The 19,403-nt window shown below is 37.0% G+C and overlaps 1 protein-coding gene across 49 annotated transcripts in view; it reads left to right on the plus strand.

Moving 5' to 3' along the window:
• Window positions 1-773: 773 nt before the first annotated feature.
• ptprc (protein tyrosine phosphatase receptor type C) overlaps window positions 774-19,403 on the plus strand; it is a 33,745-nt gene continuing 15,115 nt past the window's right edge. For 2 of the 49 annotated variants that reach the window (XM_053682970.1, XM_053682971.1), the window contains exons 1-22: window positions 774-926; window positions 1,061-1,157; window positions 5,023-5,112; window positions 7,185-7,211; window positions 7,718-7,807; window positions 8,407-8,472; window positions 8,586-8,660; window positions 10,300-10,377; window positions 10,720-10,809; window positions 11,862-11,927; window positions 12,035-12,115; window positions 13,739-13,816; window positions 14,159-14,248; window positions 15,329-15,394; window positions 15,508-15,582; window positions 15,724-15,807; window positions 16,133-16,222; window positions 16,469-16,483; window positions 16,580-16,804; window positions 16,932-17,108; window positions 17,364-17,462; window positions 17,597-17,716. In XM_053682970.1, the coding sequence (XP_053538945.1) occupies window positions 1,100-1,157; window positions 5,023-5,112; window positions 7,185-7,211; window positions 7,718-7,807; window positions 8,407-8,472; window positions 8,586-8,660; window positions 10,300-10,377; window positions 10,720-10,809; window positions 11,862-11,927; window positions 12,035-12,115; window positions 13,739-13,816; window positions 14,159-14,248; window positions 15,329-15,394; window positions 15,508-15,582; window positions 15,724-15,807; window positions 16,133-16,222; window positions 16,469-16,483; window positions 16,580-16,804; window positions 16,932-17,108; window positions 17,364-17,462; window positions 17,597-17,716 (1,840 nt within the window). In that variant the 5' untranslated portion in view covers window positions 774-926; window positions 1,061-1,099. 49 annotated transcript variants of the gene reach the window in all.

Below are 19,403 nucleotides of genomic sequence, written 5' to 3' on the forward strand. Positions count from 1 at the left end.
ACTTTGAATTAAAAGCCTCCATTGAACAATGTATACATCAGTGTCCTCAAAGGAGTGTCCCATGTCCTTTACAAGTTTAAGTAGATAAATAGCTAGGTCCTGAGGAATTATTTGATAGTTAACATCATGTTTGTGGTCTATGTACAAACCCCTTGTAGAAGATGGTGGGTGTCTGTTTAGCAACTTTGCTTTTTCATTCAGTTATTCGAACTGCTACATCTGCGTTTGGATTTAGCTAGCTATTGCTACCTTTAGTGGTGATGGACAAGATAAGTCTTATGCTATAGCTATCTAACATTTCCTACTAAAAATACATAAAATCAGATACCAAAACTCAGGTTGAGCTGGAAAGTGTTGATAGAAGGGTTTCTGAATCACCTAAACTAATGCTACACTGTAGACAAGTTGTTGTTTTTGTGTAAATGGTTGAGAGAATATAGCCTTAATGTTAGCTGGCAAAGATAAAAGGCTTATCAGCTTGGTTAGCTCAGCAGCTAGTCAGAGTAATTTGGATTTTTCATTAGGGTAGATACCAAACTCTAAATTCAAGTAACGTCGCTAGCTAACAATAAACAGAGTAAGACAGCAAATTAGCATGACTGACAGTTTTGGGCTTTTTTCATTCATCTAAGGAGACAATAGTATTCAGAATTTCTCTCATGGACATGAGGATGTGTATTATAAATGCATAATGTTCTTACAGTGTTGCTTCTTAGCTTCAACAAGTGAGACAGAAGTACAAAAAGCGAGAGATTGTGGCGTAGCTGAAAATACAACTTCCTGTTAAGACGCCTTTAGTGCTTCACTGAAGGTGAGAGTGTTCCTGACACTGCTCCGTCTGTCAAGCACAAAGACAAGCTTGAGAACGCCGGGGCATAAAACACGCAGGAAACTGTGACGACTGATTAGATAAAACAAAAAAAAGCGTAAGTAAAAAAAATTAATCTTCATAAAAATAAACAATAAATTAAAAATTTTATTTTTGAGCAAAATTATAGATTACAAGTTAGATCAGAATCAGTTCTCAGATGTTTTAACTTAATGTTTCTGTTTCCAACAGGACTTATGGTGTCTTAGAAGAGGCCTTTTACACCCCGTTATGGCAAAGTTCCATGGACCAAGGTTTTTATTCCTGGTCCTGGCAGGATTAGTGTTATGTGAGTAGAACACTTTTCTATAGCGGCATGTTTTACTATTCGGGAAGTTATGTACAGGCAAAAATGTGACATGGTGATCGTTTTCTTCATAAATGTTCTTCCGTGTGAGTCGCATTATAGATTATGTACCTTAATATATTACAATACTGAATTAGCATATTTTTATGGCTTGTTTGCTCAGAGTAAGGATGCTGGTTATGGCATGTCATGTGAATAAAAGTGAGTGGTACTATTATTATTATTATTATTATTATTATTATTATTATTATTATTATTATTTCTACTACTACTGCTAAATAATAATAATAATAATAATAATAATAATAATAATAATAATAATAATAATAATTTATGGTCTGTCCGTTTCTAACATTTCTTGAGAATGACAGTATAACTGAATGATTCATTTATTATTTAAATGAATACACTACATCCTTTGGACTGCAGAAATATAATATCTACATAATTATTGAAAGCGTAATTATGGAATTCTATACTAAGATGATAAATATGGAGATGATAGATGATGTTGGACTCGGCTCTTAAAAACTCTTCCATGATGCCTTGCTTCGTGTTACATTTCTAGATCAGTTGGAATAAGAGAACTTCTTATGCTTTCCTGATGAATTTTTTTTGCATTCGATGAGTGTGTGTACATATATATACATATGTGTGTGTGTGTGTGTGTGTGTGTGTGTGCGTGTGTGTGTGTGTGTGTATGATCGGTGTTTGTTGCTTGGAACCGATAATATGTGTGTTCTTTTTGGGTGTGTCCACTGAGGCTCTGATTTAAAACAGTCTGATACTTAATGGCTGCTTGAATGGTTTCACTGTGTGCTGCTCAGCACTGGATTCAGAGTCTCGGCCTGATCTTACTGTTCTGATTAAACCTCCGTCTGCCAGCATTTTCTGCTTTAAAGCTACTTTCAGCACAGTTTGGGTGTTGAGCATGTCCTCGTCTACTTCTGAGAACAGTTATAGTTCCTTTTTGGTGTCTTTTTCACAATACAGTCTGATTCTGAAATGTGGCCTCTCTGCTCAGGCCTCAGTCCACTTCCTCATTCTAACTTGAGGTGGTGTCTCTTCCTAACAATCACAAGCTGAAAAGTTGACTATGCTTAAAAAAAAGAATGTTTCTAAAAATTAAAAAGCATACATTTGTAACCCCTTACACCATTCTTCTGTAAGATATGTAGTAAATGTATATGAAATACTGAAACTGTGGAATACTGATGTATAGCGTTTAGGAAGTGGAGAGATAAAGTCATGTGCTCACATGCCAAAATGATCATTCGAACTGAACAGTGTCTCATGTGTATAAACCTGATAAGACTTTTACAGCTACTCTATAAGGCACTTCACAAGAAGTGAAATGTTATTTCAACACGTTCTACAACAGATACGGTAGTAAATGGTTATTATAGGATTATATGAGCTTAATAATACATACTACATGATTTATTAGAATTACGGTGATATTATTATTTACAAGTTATTTAAGTTAACGCATAATATACAGTAACTACTTGAATTAGGAATGTAATTCCTCTGGATTCGGTGAACAGTCCAGGGAGTTATTTTAAGGCGCTTTTATTACACAAGAGTGTATCAGGCTTCATTTTTGAATATAAAATGGTAAATGCAAAACAAATTTCCAAAGCAAGCAACATTTACACTTTATCTAGCTCTAACCACACCCAATATTCTTAGATTCGAGATTCAAGAGATTCTAGCTGCATTCCTAAACAATTCCCCATACCACACAGAAGTGTGTGCTTCTGTTGAACATTACAAGCAAGTCATATATATGAACGTTTGTGTGTGGACAGTGTAGGAATGGGGATGAAGACATAATCATACACATTCCAGACTGAGACATCTACCACAGTGGTGTCACCATATAATAATAATAATAATAATAATAATAATAATAATAATAATATAGATAATAATAATATAGATAATAATACAACCAACATGATTCAAGGCCTTCCAAATGATGAGCAAAAATAGAATAATATGTTTTACCTTTATAACATTATCCATTTTGAGAGGAAGCAGTAAGGTATTTTACTGTATTGTATTGAATTGTAAACATCACATCATTATCTTATAAGTAGTTCAACTTAATAGATGTAATACAAACTGTAGATGCAGTGTTGTGGTGTAACATGCCAGCTAATTTCACACACATTTAAAATAATAATAATATGATAATGTCATTAGGCTCTGTTGCATGCGATACATTTAACTGCCATTTTATTAATCAGTGAAAGCAATCAATAAGCCCAAATCGCAAAATGTTTCATTCGCTAGATTATTTGAATCCTTTTACAATGAAATAACCGATGTCGTATTGGATGTGCTTATTTATATTTATTTGATTAGTGATGTTATAGCATAACTTGCTTTTTCATTTCAAGTCCATGATTCCTATCAAACACACAAATAATGCTCTTATAGGATGATTCGTTTATGCGAATGAATTCCGAATTGTTTAATAAAAAGTTTAATGCGTACATTTGTAAGCCACTGGCTCGTGAATGCGCTTTTACAGCATGGCTGAACTTTTTCAAAATGGCTGAAACGCCTAACCTCAATTGAACCTTTTGCCTGGTTGATATTACAATCCGATCGTTTTATTTTTATCTATTTAATCGTCATTTTTTTCCCATCGACACTCCGATTATGAAGATTCTCACAACATTTTTGTTTGTTTTTTGATGATGTCATTTCTACCACAGATCTGTTCTTGTGTATCTTTGAGAAGGGACTCATTTCTGATACCGTGTTAAACGTATGCCATCGTTTATCTATTATACTAAAGCAGGATGAATTAAGTGAGTTGAAGACGGGTCCAGAAACGATAATGTTCCATTAAGTGGGTGGAACGTGAAAAAGTGTGCTGGCAGTGTGCAGTGTGCAGAGTGCAGTTGAAGTTGTGAACTGAGTTGAGCAAAGCCACATCCGGAAAAAGAGAAAAGACTGTCAAAAGGCGCTCTTGCAAATCTTAGTTCTGCTTTATTAGTCCTGTATACTGTGACTATACTATATAGTCTATACTCTATTATATACTATATACTATATACTCTCACATTTACTTTAGAAATACAATGTGGATTTGATCAGTGACAATGACAGTACAGTTTGTATATCCAGTACAACATTTGTGTTTTTTTTTTCTTGATTAGTACTTTATTAATTACTACCATTAATTAGTCAAGACAATTCATTAATTTGCTGCAACTTTTCTGAAAACACATTACACATATCCAAGCACATAAATGAACTATCGCATGAAGCAGAACAAAAGAAAAGAAAGCAAAGTGTTCTCAGCTGGGGAAAAGGGGGGAGGGTTTTACAGTGCACAGGAAGCTGTGGTTAAAAAAAACTGAAATAGCTTTTGTGCACTCGTTGCTATAACAACCAGGCTGTGCTATACATAAACCACCGTCGATGATGCTCCTCCATTTGATAATTTCTAAGACTTGGACAGGAATATGGTCGTGTAAGATGTATACAGCAGGTATAAAGCAAGCAAGCAAACACACACACACACACACACACACACCTTTTTTCTGTTAGACTCCATAATATCCCACATAATTTTTGTTCTAAATGAATTCCTACAACCAAAAGTGTCGAACTATAAATATAAAATGCTATGATGTATATAACTATGTGCAATATTTTTGTCCACAGCATTTGCTGATTCATTGCTGAAAGCTTCATATTTTAAGTTGCTGCTTCAGTGTTTCTGTGGAGTGTGCTTCATATAGCTTACAGCATTGCTTTGTGTGGTAACAGTAAAGAGAAACACAATTCTCCTGGTTATGTGAATAATAATAATGATTTTGTCACATAGGTAAGCAGGGTCACACAGAGACAAGTTCTAATTCTTCCACGCAATCAACACCTGCAGTCACCCCACCAGTTTCCCTAGCTTCCACTCAAGGTAACACAGGGTCTTCTCATCATCATCACCACCTTCATCACACACTCTGATCAGTCTTGCACTCACTAAAACTCCAAGCTCTCCCAAACTCTCACCCTCAGTCAAGACCCCACCTGTGACTTCACTCTCAGTGACCCAGACCCTGGTGATCACCATGCTATTTTTCTCCTAAATTTGGTCACCTCCCATTTCCCACCCACCAGTCAGTTCTCCCCTATCATAGCAGGGAGGGTGAAGGCTAACCTCTGAGACAAGTGAAGCCAGCCCACCGCATCTTTTCAAACTGCTGCTCATGTTGCAGGAAAGCGCGGTCTCCTCCGCATACATGAGCTCACAGACACACATGATTGGCTAGTGTCTCTGTGATTGACAGGGGAGAAAGCGTCAGCCATCCCTCCCTTCCAGAGAGCACAGACAATTTAGGTTCTCGGCCATGCGTGACCGTGGCATCGTCAGGATTCAAAATTACGATAAGATTTTACGAGAGCATAGCAAAGTAAAACATCAGTCAGTTCCTCTAAGCTACTCTAAACATTGACATAGATTTACTGTGAAATATGTCAGTAACATGTTTGGCAGTGGTGGCTTATCGGCTAAGGCGCTGGGTTACTGATCAGAAGGTCGGGGTTGGATCCCCAGCACTGCCAGGCTGCCACTGTTGGGCCCTTGAGCAAGGCCCTTAACTCTCTCTGCTCCAGGGGCACTGTATCATGACTGACCCTGTGCTCTGACCCCAACTTCCTGACATGCTGGGGTATGCACAGAAAAGAACTTCACTGTGCTGTAATGTATATGTGACTAATAACAATCATAATGATCAATAAAGAAATAATAACAGATTAATAAAATCTCAGACTACTACTTAAGGAAATGTCAAAATTAGAACCTTATTTTGTACTTTATTCTGTAAACAGAGATCATTTTAAGAGTGCTCACGCTACCTCTATATAATGTACCTCTATAGTAATATATCATTTTCTGTCGTCCTCTTGATCTGATAAATCAGGAATCATGATGCTGAATATAAACTGAAGTCCATACATGTTCTTAGTCTTGTGTATGGTTTCAGCTATTCATTAAACCACTTCTCTCTTTTTATAACTACAGATTTGTTAGACGTTAACCTTTTCCTTCATAAATTACTTTCACGCATATCCAGATTCAGTAGATTTTCTAGGGTTGAATTTGGATTCTGTCTAAATATCAAATATTAAAAAGTAAATGAATTTTAAAATAAAACAAAATTAATAATACATTTTCCAATGTTCAGAGTGTGCAATATTCCGGTGTAAAATAGGCAGTGAAGATAAAAACTTTTTAGAAAATATAATTTCTGAACATAAAAAATGCATGCAGTTTGGGACTGTTGCACTTCACCTAATAGGCCTGTAGGTGGCACTTGGACGTCATTTAATCAGTTATGATAGTTTCATCAAAAGGTAAATCAATACAAGATGCAATGAGTAAGTGAGAGTAAATTGAACATTATTTACCATTAATGCTACGTACAAATATGAAAATTCATCTGTCCGTTCGGACTGGAAAGAACGATACTCGTCATCTTTTTTTCTTTTAGCCATTTCACCATTGTTAAAAAAATGAAAACAGATTGGTTATGTAGTTTTCAACTGATTTATGAATAAAACTGGGAAATTACTGCTCTGCTTCACTGTCCAGTGAAATTTGAGCTTGTTGTGCCACAGGTTGGTGTATATATGACAAACGGGCATCGATTATGAATTATGTAATATTTTAAAATATGTAACATGTAGAGTTTTAATTGAATTGACACACCAGCTTTTGTGATTCCTTTATTCCTGCTGTTGAGCCATAGACAGTCACTGAAAGAGCCTTATATGGATCTCCAGCCATAAGTTCCCGACCCCTGACTTAGAGAAAATTTCCTGGCACAGACAAACTATTTTTTTTTAGGTCTAACACCCTGATACTGGGTTACATTCATATTGTTACTGCACAAAAGGCAAACAAATCTGGTACATTTGCACATTTCAGATAGTCCTAAAGCTTCAACAAAGTGCCATATCTCTTATTTTGTGCTTTTCTGACCACAGGTGCTGCAGATGACAAAAATGGACCAGGTAATAATCTCTCTCTCTCTCTCTCTCTCTCTTTCTCTCTCTCTCTCTTTTTCTCTCTACCTCTTTTCCAGACTCATTGTATTGCTTTACATGCACACTAACAATCAAATTGTGAAATGTTACAGCACATATATCTCTTTTTGCTTTTAAAACAAACCTTTCATTTCTTTGTATATTATTATATTCATTCCAAAACTAACAAAAGGTGCTGGTTTGTGGTTTTGGGAACAGCCAGTGTACATTTTTGGGCTCACCCACAGGATATCTAAGCATCTTTAATGCTAAAGTATGTGTATACTATATATGTGTGTGTGCGTGTGTGCGTGAGTGTGTGTGTGTGTGTGTGTATGTATGTGTGTATATATATATATATATATATATATATATACACACACACACACACACACACACACACACACACACACATACATACATATATAGCCTATCGTGGAGATTGTACTGTTTGCTGTAATTCACAACCTACTGCCATTATTGACAATTTGCAGAAAACTCAAGCGCAAGCACCTCTGACTCCGCACGCACTTCCTCCACCATGAACCCAATCTCACCCCCACTCACAACCAGCACAGCAACAGGTAACAAGACAATGATGGATCACACAGCTGCTTAGTTCTCTCTCTCTCTCTCTCTCACACACACACACACACACACACACACACACACACACACACACACACACACACACACACACACACACACACACACACACACACATATATAGCCTATACTTATATATAATGATTATATAATGTATCTGTGTAGTCATTGAGAAAAAAAAAATGTTAAAAGACATAGAATTGTTTTTAAGCCCTAATCAGACAGCGGTGATGAAAAGCTAGGGGTGGAGAACTGAGAAATTCATTAGTTAGGTTGCCAGGTTAAAAGAAATGAACAAATCCATGATTATTGTCTTTTTCTGACAAAGTGTCCACTGGGAAACTACAAATAATTGTTCCAGTCACCTGGGCTTGTGATTTATGCACCTTGAAAGTTACTCAGGAAGTTGAACTTAAATACACTGGGTTTCCCCCGTAACATTTAAAGCATTCTATAGCGTGACCCTTAAATAATGTTTCATAATACACTTAGAAAAGATTCTAGGATCAGGTGAAAGCAGTTTGTCCAGTTATAGTCCACTTATCTCAAAGATAATAAGTTTTTTTTCTGGTGACAGACAATGACGACACAGGCACACCCGCACGCAACTCCAGCCATTCAAACATAACCCCAGCTGGAGCAGGTCATGATCTCTTCTTTTTATATTGGTCTATGTGAAGTTGTTATAGCATCACCCTAGATGCAGTCTTGCATATGTGTTGATATACTCATGCATTCTGCTTGTTTTAATAACAGAGATGAACATAACAGGCTTTCCTCCAAGCACCACCGAGCATCAACACCAATCACACACAACTTTGAATGAACGAGGTAATATCCTCCTATTCTAGGGAATGATAGGAATGAAGTTAAGTGATAAGTGTTTATGGGGTGATTATACATACATATACATGTCTGGTGTGTGCAGTATTACATACAGTGTACAGTATATATAAAGTCTATGCACCCCTGTTAAAATGTCAGGTTTTTGTGATGTAAAAAAATTAAACCAAGATAAATCATGTCAGAACTTTTCCCACCCTCAATATGAAATTACAACCTAGATCACAATTTAAGGAAAAAAAGAAAAATAATTAAAAAATAAAAAACAATAACCTGGTTGTACAAGTGTGCACACACTTTTATAATTGGGGATGTGGCTGTTTTCAGAATCAACCAATCACATTCAATGACATGTTAAGTATTAGTTAGTATACACCTGCCATCAAATAAAGAGACTCTGATTTCCCCCAAGTACAGTTGTTCTTGTAGGATTTTTCTGACATCATCTTGTCATCATCATATTTCTCCATATTCTGCTGCTAAGGCCAGTGTCCACAAAGATCTTACAAAGCACGAATGGGATCTCATCTTTGAAAGATATTGATCAGGAGAGGCATACAAAAGAATTTCCAAGGCATTAGATGTACCATTGAATACTGTGAAGGCCATCATCAACAAGTGGACCAAATATGGAACAAGAGTAACATTACAAAGAACAGCGTGTCACTCAAACTTTAATGAGAAGTCAAGGAGAAAACTGTTAAGGGAGGCTGCTAAGAGATCTTCATCAACATTAAAGGAGCTACAGAAATAGAATATCTGGCCAATACTGGTCATGTGACAGCAATCTCTTATATTCTTCACATGTCTGGGCTATGGAGTAGGGTGGCTCGTCAGAAACCAAAACTTACATATGTTGCCAAAACTTACATCCAGTCACCCAAACCACATGGCAAAATGTGTTAAGGTTGAACTTTTTGGCCATACAGTAATTCCAAAAAATGTGTTTGGTGCAAACAAAAAAAAACAAACACAGCACATCACCAAAAGAACACGACCCCCACGGAGAAGCATGGTGGTGGCAGCATCATGTTTTGGGGCTGTTTGGCTTCAGCTGGGACTAAGGTTAAAATCAAGGTGGAGGGAATCATGAATATCTCCAAATACCAGTCGATTTCGGCACAAAACCTTCAGGCATCTGCTAGAAAGCTGAAAATGAAGAGGAAGTTCACATCCAAATCAGCAACAGATTAGCTTCACCAAAAGAAGATAAATCTAAATCTGATTGAAAATCTGTGGGGTGACCTGAAGAGGGCTGTGTCCAGGAGATGCCCTCGCTACCTACAACATTTTTGCAAGCACGAGTGGGAAAATATTGCCCAGTCAAGATGTGCTATGTTAGTAGCCTTAACCAAAAAGACTGAGTGCTGTAATAAAATCAAAAGGTGCTTACAACAAAGTATTAGTTTAAGGGTGTAAGTCTACCCCCGAATACCCCCCTCCCCCAATGTTCATGATTGCATTTCACTTTATTTTTATAGGTTGCAATTTCACACTGAAGGGTTTTTTAAAATTTATTTTCTTTGTTTTACCTCACAAAAACCTGCCATTTAACAGGGATGTGTATACCTTTTATATCCACTGTACATGTTGATATAATCATGTATTATGATTGTTCTAACAACAGAGAATTACATGACAGGCTTACCCACAAGCACCCCCTCTCATCAACACCCAAATACAACCGTAACCGTGACTACAGCAGGTAATAATCAGTTTTGTGAAGAATACATGTACTGAAGGTATTGATAATAGTTTTTACTAGATGCTTTTCCTCAACACAGACATTACAGCCTGCCCTGAATACAGTATGTCCCAACAGGTCCAACCAGTCAGAAATGTTTATATTTAATAAAATATCCCAATTTGGATAAAAGACTAAAAACTGATTAAAAGACTGCTAATTTTTATTTTTAACACTGAATGATGTGTAACTTTATTTTTAGAGCATCATACTAACTAATCCTATCATTGTGTATCATGGAGATTGTACTATTAGCAGCTTTGCTGTAATTCACAACCTACTGACATTGTTGACAATTTGCAGAAAACTCAAGCACAAGCACCTCCGACTCCCCACGCACCTCCTCCACCATGAACCCAATCTCACCCCCACTCATGCCCAGAATAGCAACAGGTAAAAAGACAATGCTGGATCACACAGCTGCGTATTTCATACACACATACACACACACACACACACACACACACACACACACACACACACACACACACACATAGTCTATAATGATTATATAATGTTGCTGTGTAATCATTGAGAAAAAAGAAAAAATTATGTTAAAAGGCATAGAATCGGGGCGCACGGTGGCTTAGTGGTTAGCACGTTTGCCTCACACCTCCAGGGTCGGGTGTTCAATTCCCGCTGGGGCCCCGTGTGTACGGAATTTGCATGTTCTCCCCGTGCTGTGGGGGTTTCCTCCGGGTACTCCGGTTTCCTCCCCAGTCCAAAGACACGCATGGTAGACTGATTGGCATGTCTATAGTATCCATAGTGTGTGAGTGTGTGTGTGATTGTGCCCTGCGATGGACTGGCACCCTGTCCAGGGTGTACCCTGCCTTGTGCCCCATGCTCCCTGGGATAGGCTCCAGGTTCCCTGTGACCCTGAAGAAGGAGTAAGCGGTAGAAGATGGATGGATGGATGGACATAGAATGGTTTTTAAGCCCTAATCAGACAGCAGTGATGAAAAGCTAGGGGTGGAGAACTGAGAAATTCATTAGTTAGGTTGCCAGGTTAATAAAGCTCCAGTGTGCTGCACAGTCTCATGTTTAAATTCCACAGAAAGCCAATTAACTAGACTAGATGCCGTAGTACCTAACATAACATAATCATGTACAGCATGCTAGTTCGCTAGTTAAGTGCATTAATATAGACTGAAAGAAATGAACAAATCCATGATTATTGTCTTTTTCTGACAAAGTGTCCACTGGGCAACTACAAATAATTGTTCCAGTCACCTGGGCTTGTGATTTATGCACCTTGAAAGTTACTCAGGAAGTTGAACTTAAATACACTGGGTTTTCCCCGTAACATTTAAAGCATTCTATACAGTGACCCTTAAATAATGTTTCATAATACACTTAGAAAAGATTCTACGATCAGGTGAAAGCAGTTTGTCCAGTTGTAGTCCACTTATCTTAAAGATAATAAGTTTTTTTTCTGGTGACAGGCAATAACGACACAGGCACACCCGCACGCAACTCCAGCCATTCAAACATAACCACAGCTGGAGCAGGTCATGATCTCTTCTTTTTATATTGGTCTATGTGAAGTTGTTATAGCATCACCCTAGATGCAGTCTTGCATACGTGTTGATATACTCATGCATTCTGCTTGTTTTAGTAACAGAGATGAACATAACAGGCTTTCCTCCAAGCACCACCGAGCATCAACACCAATCACACACAACTTCGAATGAACGAGGTAATATCCTCCTATTGTAGGGAATGATAGGAATGAAGTTAAGTGATAAGTGTTTATGGTGTGATTATACATACATATACATGTCTGGTGTGTGCAGTATTACATACAGTGTACAGTATATATAAAGTCTATGCACCCCTGTTAAAATGTCAGGTTTTTGTGATGTAAAAAAAATTAAACCAAGATAAATCGTGTCAGAACTTTTCCCACCCTCAATATGAAATTACAACCTAGATCACATTTTAGGGAAAAAAGAAAAATAATTTAAAAAAATACAATAACCTGGTTGTACAAATGTGCACACACTTTTATAATTGGGCATGTGGCTGTTTTCAGAATCAACCAATCACATTCAATGACATGTTAAGTATTAGTTACTATACACCCGCCATCAAATAAAGAGACTCTGATTTCCCCCAAGTACAGTTGTTCTTGTAGGATTTTTCTGACATCATCTTGTCATCATCATATTTCTCCATATTCTGCTGCTAAGGCCAGTGTCCACAAAGATCTTACAAAGCACGAATGGGATCTCATCTTTGAAAGATATTGATCAGGAGAGGCATACAAAAGAATTTCCAAGGCATTAGATGTACCATTGAATACTGTGAAGGCCATCATCAACAAGTGGACCAAATATGGAACAAGAGTAACATTACAAAGAACAGCGTGTCACTCACACATTAATGAGAAGTCAAGGAGAAAACTGTTAAGGGAGGCTGCTAAGAGATCTTCATCAACATTAAAGGAGCTACAGAAATAGAATATCTGGCCAGTACTGGTCATGTGACAGAAATCTCTTATATTCTTCACATGTCTGGGCTATGGAGTAGGGTGGCTCGTCAGAAACCAAAACTTACATACAATCACCCAAACCATATGGCAAAATGTGTTAAGGTTTAACTTTTTGGCCATACAGTGACTCCAAAAAGTGTGTTTGGTGCAAACCAAAAAAACAAAAACAAACACAGCACATCACTAAAAGATCATGACCCCCACGGAGAAGCATGGTGGTGGCAGCATCATGCTTTGGGGCTGTTTGGCTTCAGCTGGGACTAAGGCTAAAATCAAGGTGGAGGGAATCATGAATATCTCCAAATACCAGTCAATTTCGGCACAAAACCTTCAGGCATCTGCTAGAAAGCTGAAAATGAAGAGGAAGTTCACATCCAAATCAACAACAGATTAGCTTCACCAAAAGAAGATAAATCTAAATCTGATTGAAAATCTGTGGGGTGACCTGAAGAGGGCTGTGTCCAGGAGATGCCCTCGCTACCTACAACATTTTTGCAAGCAAGAGTGGGAAAATATTGCCCAGTCAAGATGTGCTATGTTAGTAGCCTTAACCTAAAAGACTGAGTGCTGTAATAAAATCAAAAGGTGCTTGCAACAAAGTATTAGTTTAAGGGTGTAAGTCAACCCCCCGAATACCCCCCTCCCCCAGTGTTCATGATTGCATTTCACTTTATTTTTATAGGTTGCAATTTCACACTGAAGGGTTTTTTAAAATTTATTTTCTTTGTTTTACCTCACAAAAACCTGCCATTTAACAGAGATGTGTATACCTTTTATATCCACTGTACATGTGGATATAATCATGTATTATGATTGTTCTAACAACAGAGAATTACATGACAGGCTTACCCACAAGCACCCCCTCTCATCAACACCCAAATACAACCGTAACCGTGACTACAGCAGGTAATAATCAGTTTTGTGAAGAATACATGTACTGAAGGTATTGATAATAGTTTTTACTAGATGCTTTTCCTCAACACAGACATTACAGCCTGCCCTGAATACAGTATGTCCCAACAGGTCCAACCAGTCAGAAATGTTTATATTTAATAAAATATCCCGATTTGGATAAAAGACTAAAAACTGATTAAAAGACTGCTAATTTTTATTTTTAACACTGAATCATATGTAACTTTGCTTTAAGAGCATCATACTAACTAATCCTGTCATTGTGTATCATGGAGATTGTACTATTAGCAGCTCTACTGTAATTCACAACCTACTGACATTGTTGACAATTTGCAGAAAACTCAAGCACAAGCACCTCTGACTCCGCACGCACTTCCTCCCCCATGAACCCAATCTCACCCCCACTCACAACCAGCACAGCAACAGGTAACAAGACAATGCTGGATCACACAGCTGCATATTTCATACACACACACACACACACACACACACACACACACACACACACACACACACACACACACACACATATAGTCTATAATTATATATAATGATTATATAATGTTGCTATGTAATCATTGAGAAAAAAGAAAAAAAATTATGTTAAAAGGCAAAGAATTGGGGTGCACTGTGGCTTAGTGGTTAGCATGTTCGCCTCACACCTCCAGGGTCGGGGGTTCGGTTCTCGCTGGGGCCCTGTGTGTGCGGCGTTTGCATGTTCTCCCCGTGCTGCGGGGGTTTCCTCCCGGTACTCCGGTTTCCTCCCCAGTCCAAAGACATGCATGGTAGGCTGATTGGCGTGTCTATAGTATCCGTAGTGTATGAATGGGTGTGTGAGTGAATGTGTATGTGATTGTGCCCTGCGATGGACTGGCACCCTGTCCAGGGTGTACCCCGCCTTGTGCCTGATGCTTCCTGGGATAGGCTCCAGGTTCCCCGCGACCCTGAAGAAGGAGCAAGCGGTAGAAGATGGATGGATGGACATAGAATTGTTTTTAAGCCCTAATCAGACAGCGGTGATGAAAAGCTAGGGGTGGAGAACTGAGAAATTCATTAGTTAGGTTGCCAGGTTAATAAAGCTCCAGTGTGCTGCCCAGTCTCATGTTTAAATTCCACAGAAAGCCAATTAACTAGACTAGATACAGTAGTAGCTAACATAACATAATCATGTACAGCATGCTAGTTAGCTAGTTAAGTGCATTAATATAGACTGAAAGAAATGAACAAATCCATGATTATTGTCTTTTTCTGACAAAGTGTCCACTGGGCAACTACAAATAATTGTTCCAGTCACCTGGGCTTGTGATTTATGCACCTTGAAAGTTACTCAGGAAGTTGAACTTAAATACACTGGGTTTCCCCCGTAACATTTAAAGCATTCTATAGCGTGACCCTTAAATAATGTTTCATAATACACTTAGAAAAGATTCTAGGATCAGGTGAGAGCAGTTTGTCCAGTTATAGTCCACTTATCTCAAAGATAATAAGTTTTTTTTCTGGTGACAGACAATGACGACACAGGCACACCCGCACGCAACTCCAGCCATTCAAACATAACCACAGCTGGAGCAGGTCATGATCTCTTCTTTTTATATTGGTCTATGTGAAGTTGTTATAGCATCACCCTAGATGCAGTCTTGCATACGTGTTGATATACTCATGCATTCTGCTTGTTTTAATAACAGAGAATTACACAGCAGGCTTACCCACAAACACCTCCGAGCATCAACACCAATCACACATAACTTTGAATACAACAGGTAAAATTTTCTTATTTTGCTTGATGAGGGAAATGAAGTTATGTGATCAGTGGTTATGACGCGACTATAGATACATAGATACGTTTGCTACATGCTGTATTACATACATGTTGATATACTCATGTATTATACTTGTTCTAGTAGCAGACAATAACACAACAGCCTTGCTCCCAAACACCACCAAGCATCAACACCCAAATACAACCGTAACCGTGACTACATCAGGTAATAATCACTTTTGTGAAGAATACATGCACTGAAGGTATTGATAATAGTTTTTACTAGATGCTTTTCCTCAACACAGACATTACAGCCTGCCCTGAATACAGTATGTCCCAACAGGTCCAACCAGTCAGAAATGTTTATATTTAATAAAATATCCCAATTTGGATGAAAGACTGGATTAAAAAAACATTTTAACACTGAATGATGTTTAACTTTGTTTTTAGAGCATCATACTAACTAATCCTGTCATTGTGTATCATGGAGATTGTACTATTAGCAGCTTTGCTGTAATTCACAACCTATTGACATTGTTGACAATTTGCAGAAATCATCAAAGCAAACACCTCCGTCTCCCCACGCACCTCCTCCACCATGAACACAACCCCACCCCCACTCACAACCAGCACAGCAAAAGGTAACAAGACAATGCTGGATCACACAGCTGCTTAGTTCTCTCTCTCTCTCTCTCTCTCTCTCTCTCTCTCTCTCTCTCTCTCTCTCTCTCTCTCTCACACACACACACACACACACACACACACACACACACACACACACACACACACACACACACACACACACTTTTCTTATTATTATGGACCTTTATATTTATATTTCATCTAAGTATATATGCTATAATTTTGTCATTCTTTTTACTCCACAGAGACATCCCCCAAGTGTAAGTACAAGTCCATCAATTCCAAAGCAAAAGTTCTTCTGTTTATGATCATGATATTGTTTTGTTCACGATGTACATGAAAACATTTCTTTACAGGCAACTACACCCTCAAAGAAGAAAACGATACTGTGACAGTGAAAATTGACAAGAATGACTCAGCAGACAAATACAAGATTAAATTCACAGACACATCAGATGGAAGCTCTACAGAAGAGTCTTTCCCAATATCACTTAAATCATTTAAGCCTTGCCAAAATTACGCTGTCACTCTTACTCCTTCCTGTAACCCCACGACTGGATTTTTTAAAACAAGAGAATTAGGTAAATTAAATATATAATTTTGTGTACAGAATTTGTACACGTCTTTATTCAACTAATAATAAAGTGGCTATTATATGTAATAAGAAAAGAATTTTAACAGCTTTATTTAATTTGATTGTTTTTGCAGTTGACTCAGATGTAAACCACACGTTGAAGATAACTGGGGAAAAAGTACAAGTGTGTTTTGAGACCAAATGGAATTTGAGTGAATGTATTGATCTCAATACCAGTAACTCCTGCACTGACAGCGTGACTTTTAACGGAGATCCCTGCAAGAAATCTATCCCTTTCACACTTCCCCCAGGTATATATTGCACTTATTAATGTACATGATAAACACAAAAATACATATATATTACATTGCATACTGTATACATTATATATACAGTCTCTAATTAATAAATCTCATTAATTAATGAATGTAGGCTGTATTGTATTAATAACACATAGCACGGTTTGGAATTTCCACACCCAAATTACAAAGGCTTAAATATAGCTGTGCGTACAGTATGTGGAAGAATCATTTTGGAAAATAAATTCTTAAATGTGTCTGTTGCAGTAAAGCCTGTTATTAATTATACAAACGAGTTTCCCACGGAATTACGTTGGGACAATCGGCCTTCAAACTGCCTAAAAGACCTCACATACAACTGCAATGGTAAGCACTGAAGTTATAAATGCTTACACTGTTTAATAAGAGCAACTGTTTGTTTTATTGCCATGAACAATATTTTTTTATGATGTAACACATAATAATTATGTTTATAATTTAAAAAACTTTACTCTTTGTAGGTTTGGCAGTTGCAGATTTTAAAGATTTGAAACCTATTCATAATCATATCTGCACTGGGACATATGATTATGGGAATGGAACAATTACAAGTGATCCCATCCCAGTTAAGATTGATTGTGGTAAGTTGGTAATTTATCTGAGTATCAGATCCTATAAAAAAGCCTCATAGAAGTGTTTTGACCAAGGCACATCATCCTGACCTTCTCTCTAATGACATTAGCTTCAGTAAGTCAGTGGACACAAACTGGATGTGTGCAAGTTGCTAATAATGATCTCTTTTACCGAGCTGAGTTCTCTCGCACATTTAAGTCACTGTAATTTTATAAAAAAAAAGAATTGAATAAATCTGAGTATACAGCCTGGTCAAAGTGTGAAACTGTCAGTGTAGAAGTTTTAATCTATTATTCAAGGATTTAAAAGTTTTAGTGTCTTTTAGTGTATCGCACAGTGAAATTCTGTTAGTGACATCCTAAGCTGATTCATAAAAAAAATACAAACAAACAATAAATTCATTTTAAAAAAGACAACAACTTTTTGAAGACAAAAATACTTGAATACAAATGATAATAAACAGACATTTAATCCAATATAAAAGTACAAAACAACACAAATTCTGCTCAGAGAAGACAGTTAAGACAAATTTTTTGGGCACTGACTCAATTTCAGCATTTTTCTTATGCAGTGAGAATCTCATCAGCCGGTAAGATGACATTAAGGTGATATCAACAAAACAAATAGGTCACGGATAACTCTTGTGTCAAAGCATAATGAGAGCTGTATGAGAAATGGAATATAAAGTGAAGTGGGATTTTTTAAAAATTTAAAGTCTGATATTACCTTAATAAAGGCAGAATTAAGAAGACACAAACCATTCAACTATTCAGATTTTCAAAAATATTAAAACATGCACATGTTCTGAATAATATTATTTGGGGCATCAAATGCAAAAAGTTTAACATTCTTTTCTTTATGACTATTTATTTATTTATTTGTTTGTTTGTTTTAGTTACATAGTGACTCGTGTCAAATAACTGTTTTAAGTTTCAGAGTAAATTTTACATATGAATCTAAATGTAAAATGTAAATATTAATTCTAAATGTTAAAATGTAAATGTTATCTACATTTTAACCCTAAATCTCCAAACTAAATCTTAAATGTAGAAATTTTAATAATTACCCCTGCCCTCTCAGTGTGTCATTGAGAACACACAATGTTGGTAGGGTTGCCAGTTTTACACCATACTATGCTAGTTGGAACAAAGTCTCCTGATGGCATTTTTTGGCTCATTTAAGACAGTCCTCAGCATCCAAGATCTTGTTTTAGAGCACATAAATCAGAATTAGTGTTAAGGATTTTTCACTGCTAATCCTAGCAGTTAACTAAAATCAACCAATCTGGCAAGATTGTCTTAAAGCCAGCTGCTGACTGTAGCTCTCTAGTTAATGTGAGCTGACCCCTAATGCTATCTATTAACTAACATGAAGTAATGTGACAGGAATTACTCCTCACACATGAAGCCATAAAAGATAAGGATTTACACTGAGCTCAAGGAGGAAGAGATTTGAGTCAGGCCCCATTTTTTATATACTTTTTTGTGTTTGAACTTAATAATGTACAGTTTGCAGTTTGGACAAAACTTTACATCGATGCATATAAATCTGATGTAGTCAAGTACTTTTATAGTGTGCAAAGTTCAACAACAGAAACAGTTTTCCGCTGAGACATATTTAAAGCCAGTTTTAATCCATACATACTTCAGTTTGTAGACATAAAAACACACAAAAAAAGAAATAAATAAATGTAAA

The sequence above is a fragment of the Ictalurus punctatus genome, chromosome 10, assembly GCF_001660625.3.
Source record: "Ictalurus punctatus breed USDA103 chromosome 10, Coco_2.0, whole genome shotgun sequence".
NCBI classification, from domain to species: Eukaryota; Metazoa; Chordata; class Actinopteri; order Siluriformes; family Ictaluridae; genus Ictalurus; species Ictalurus punctatus.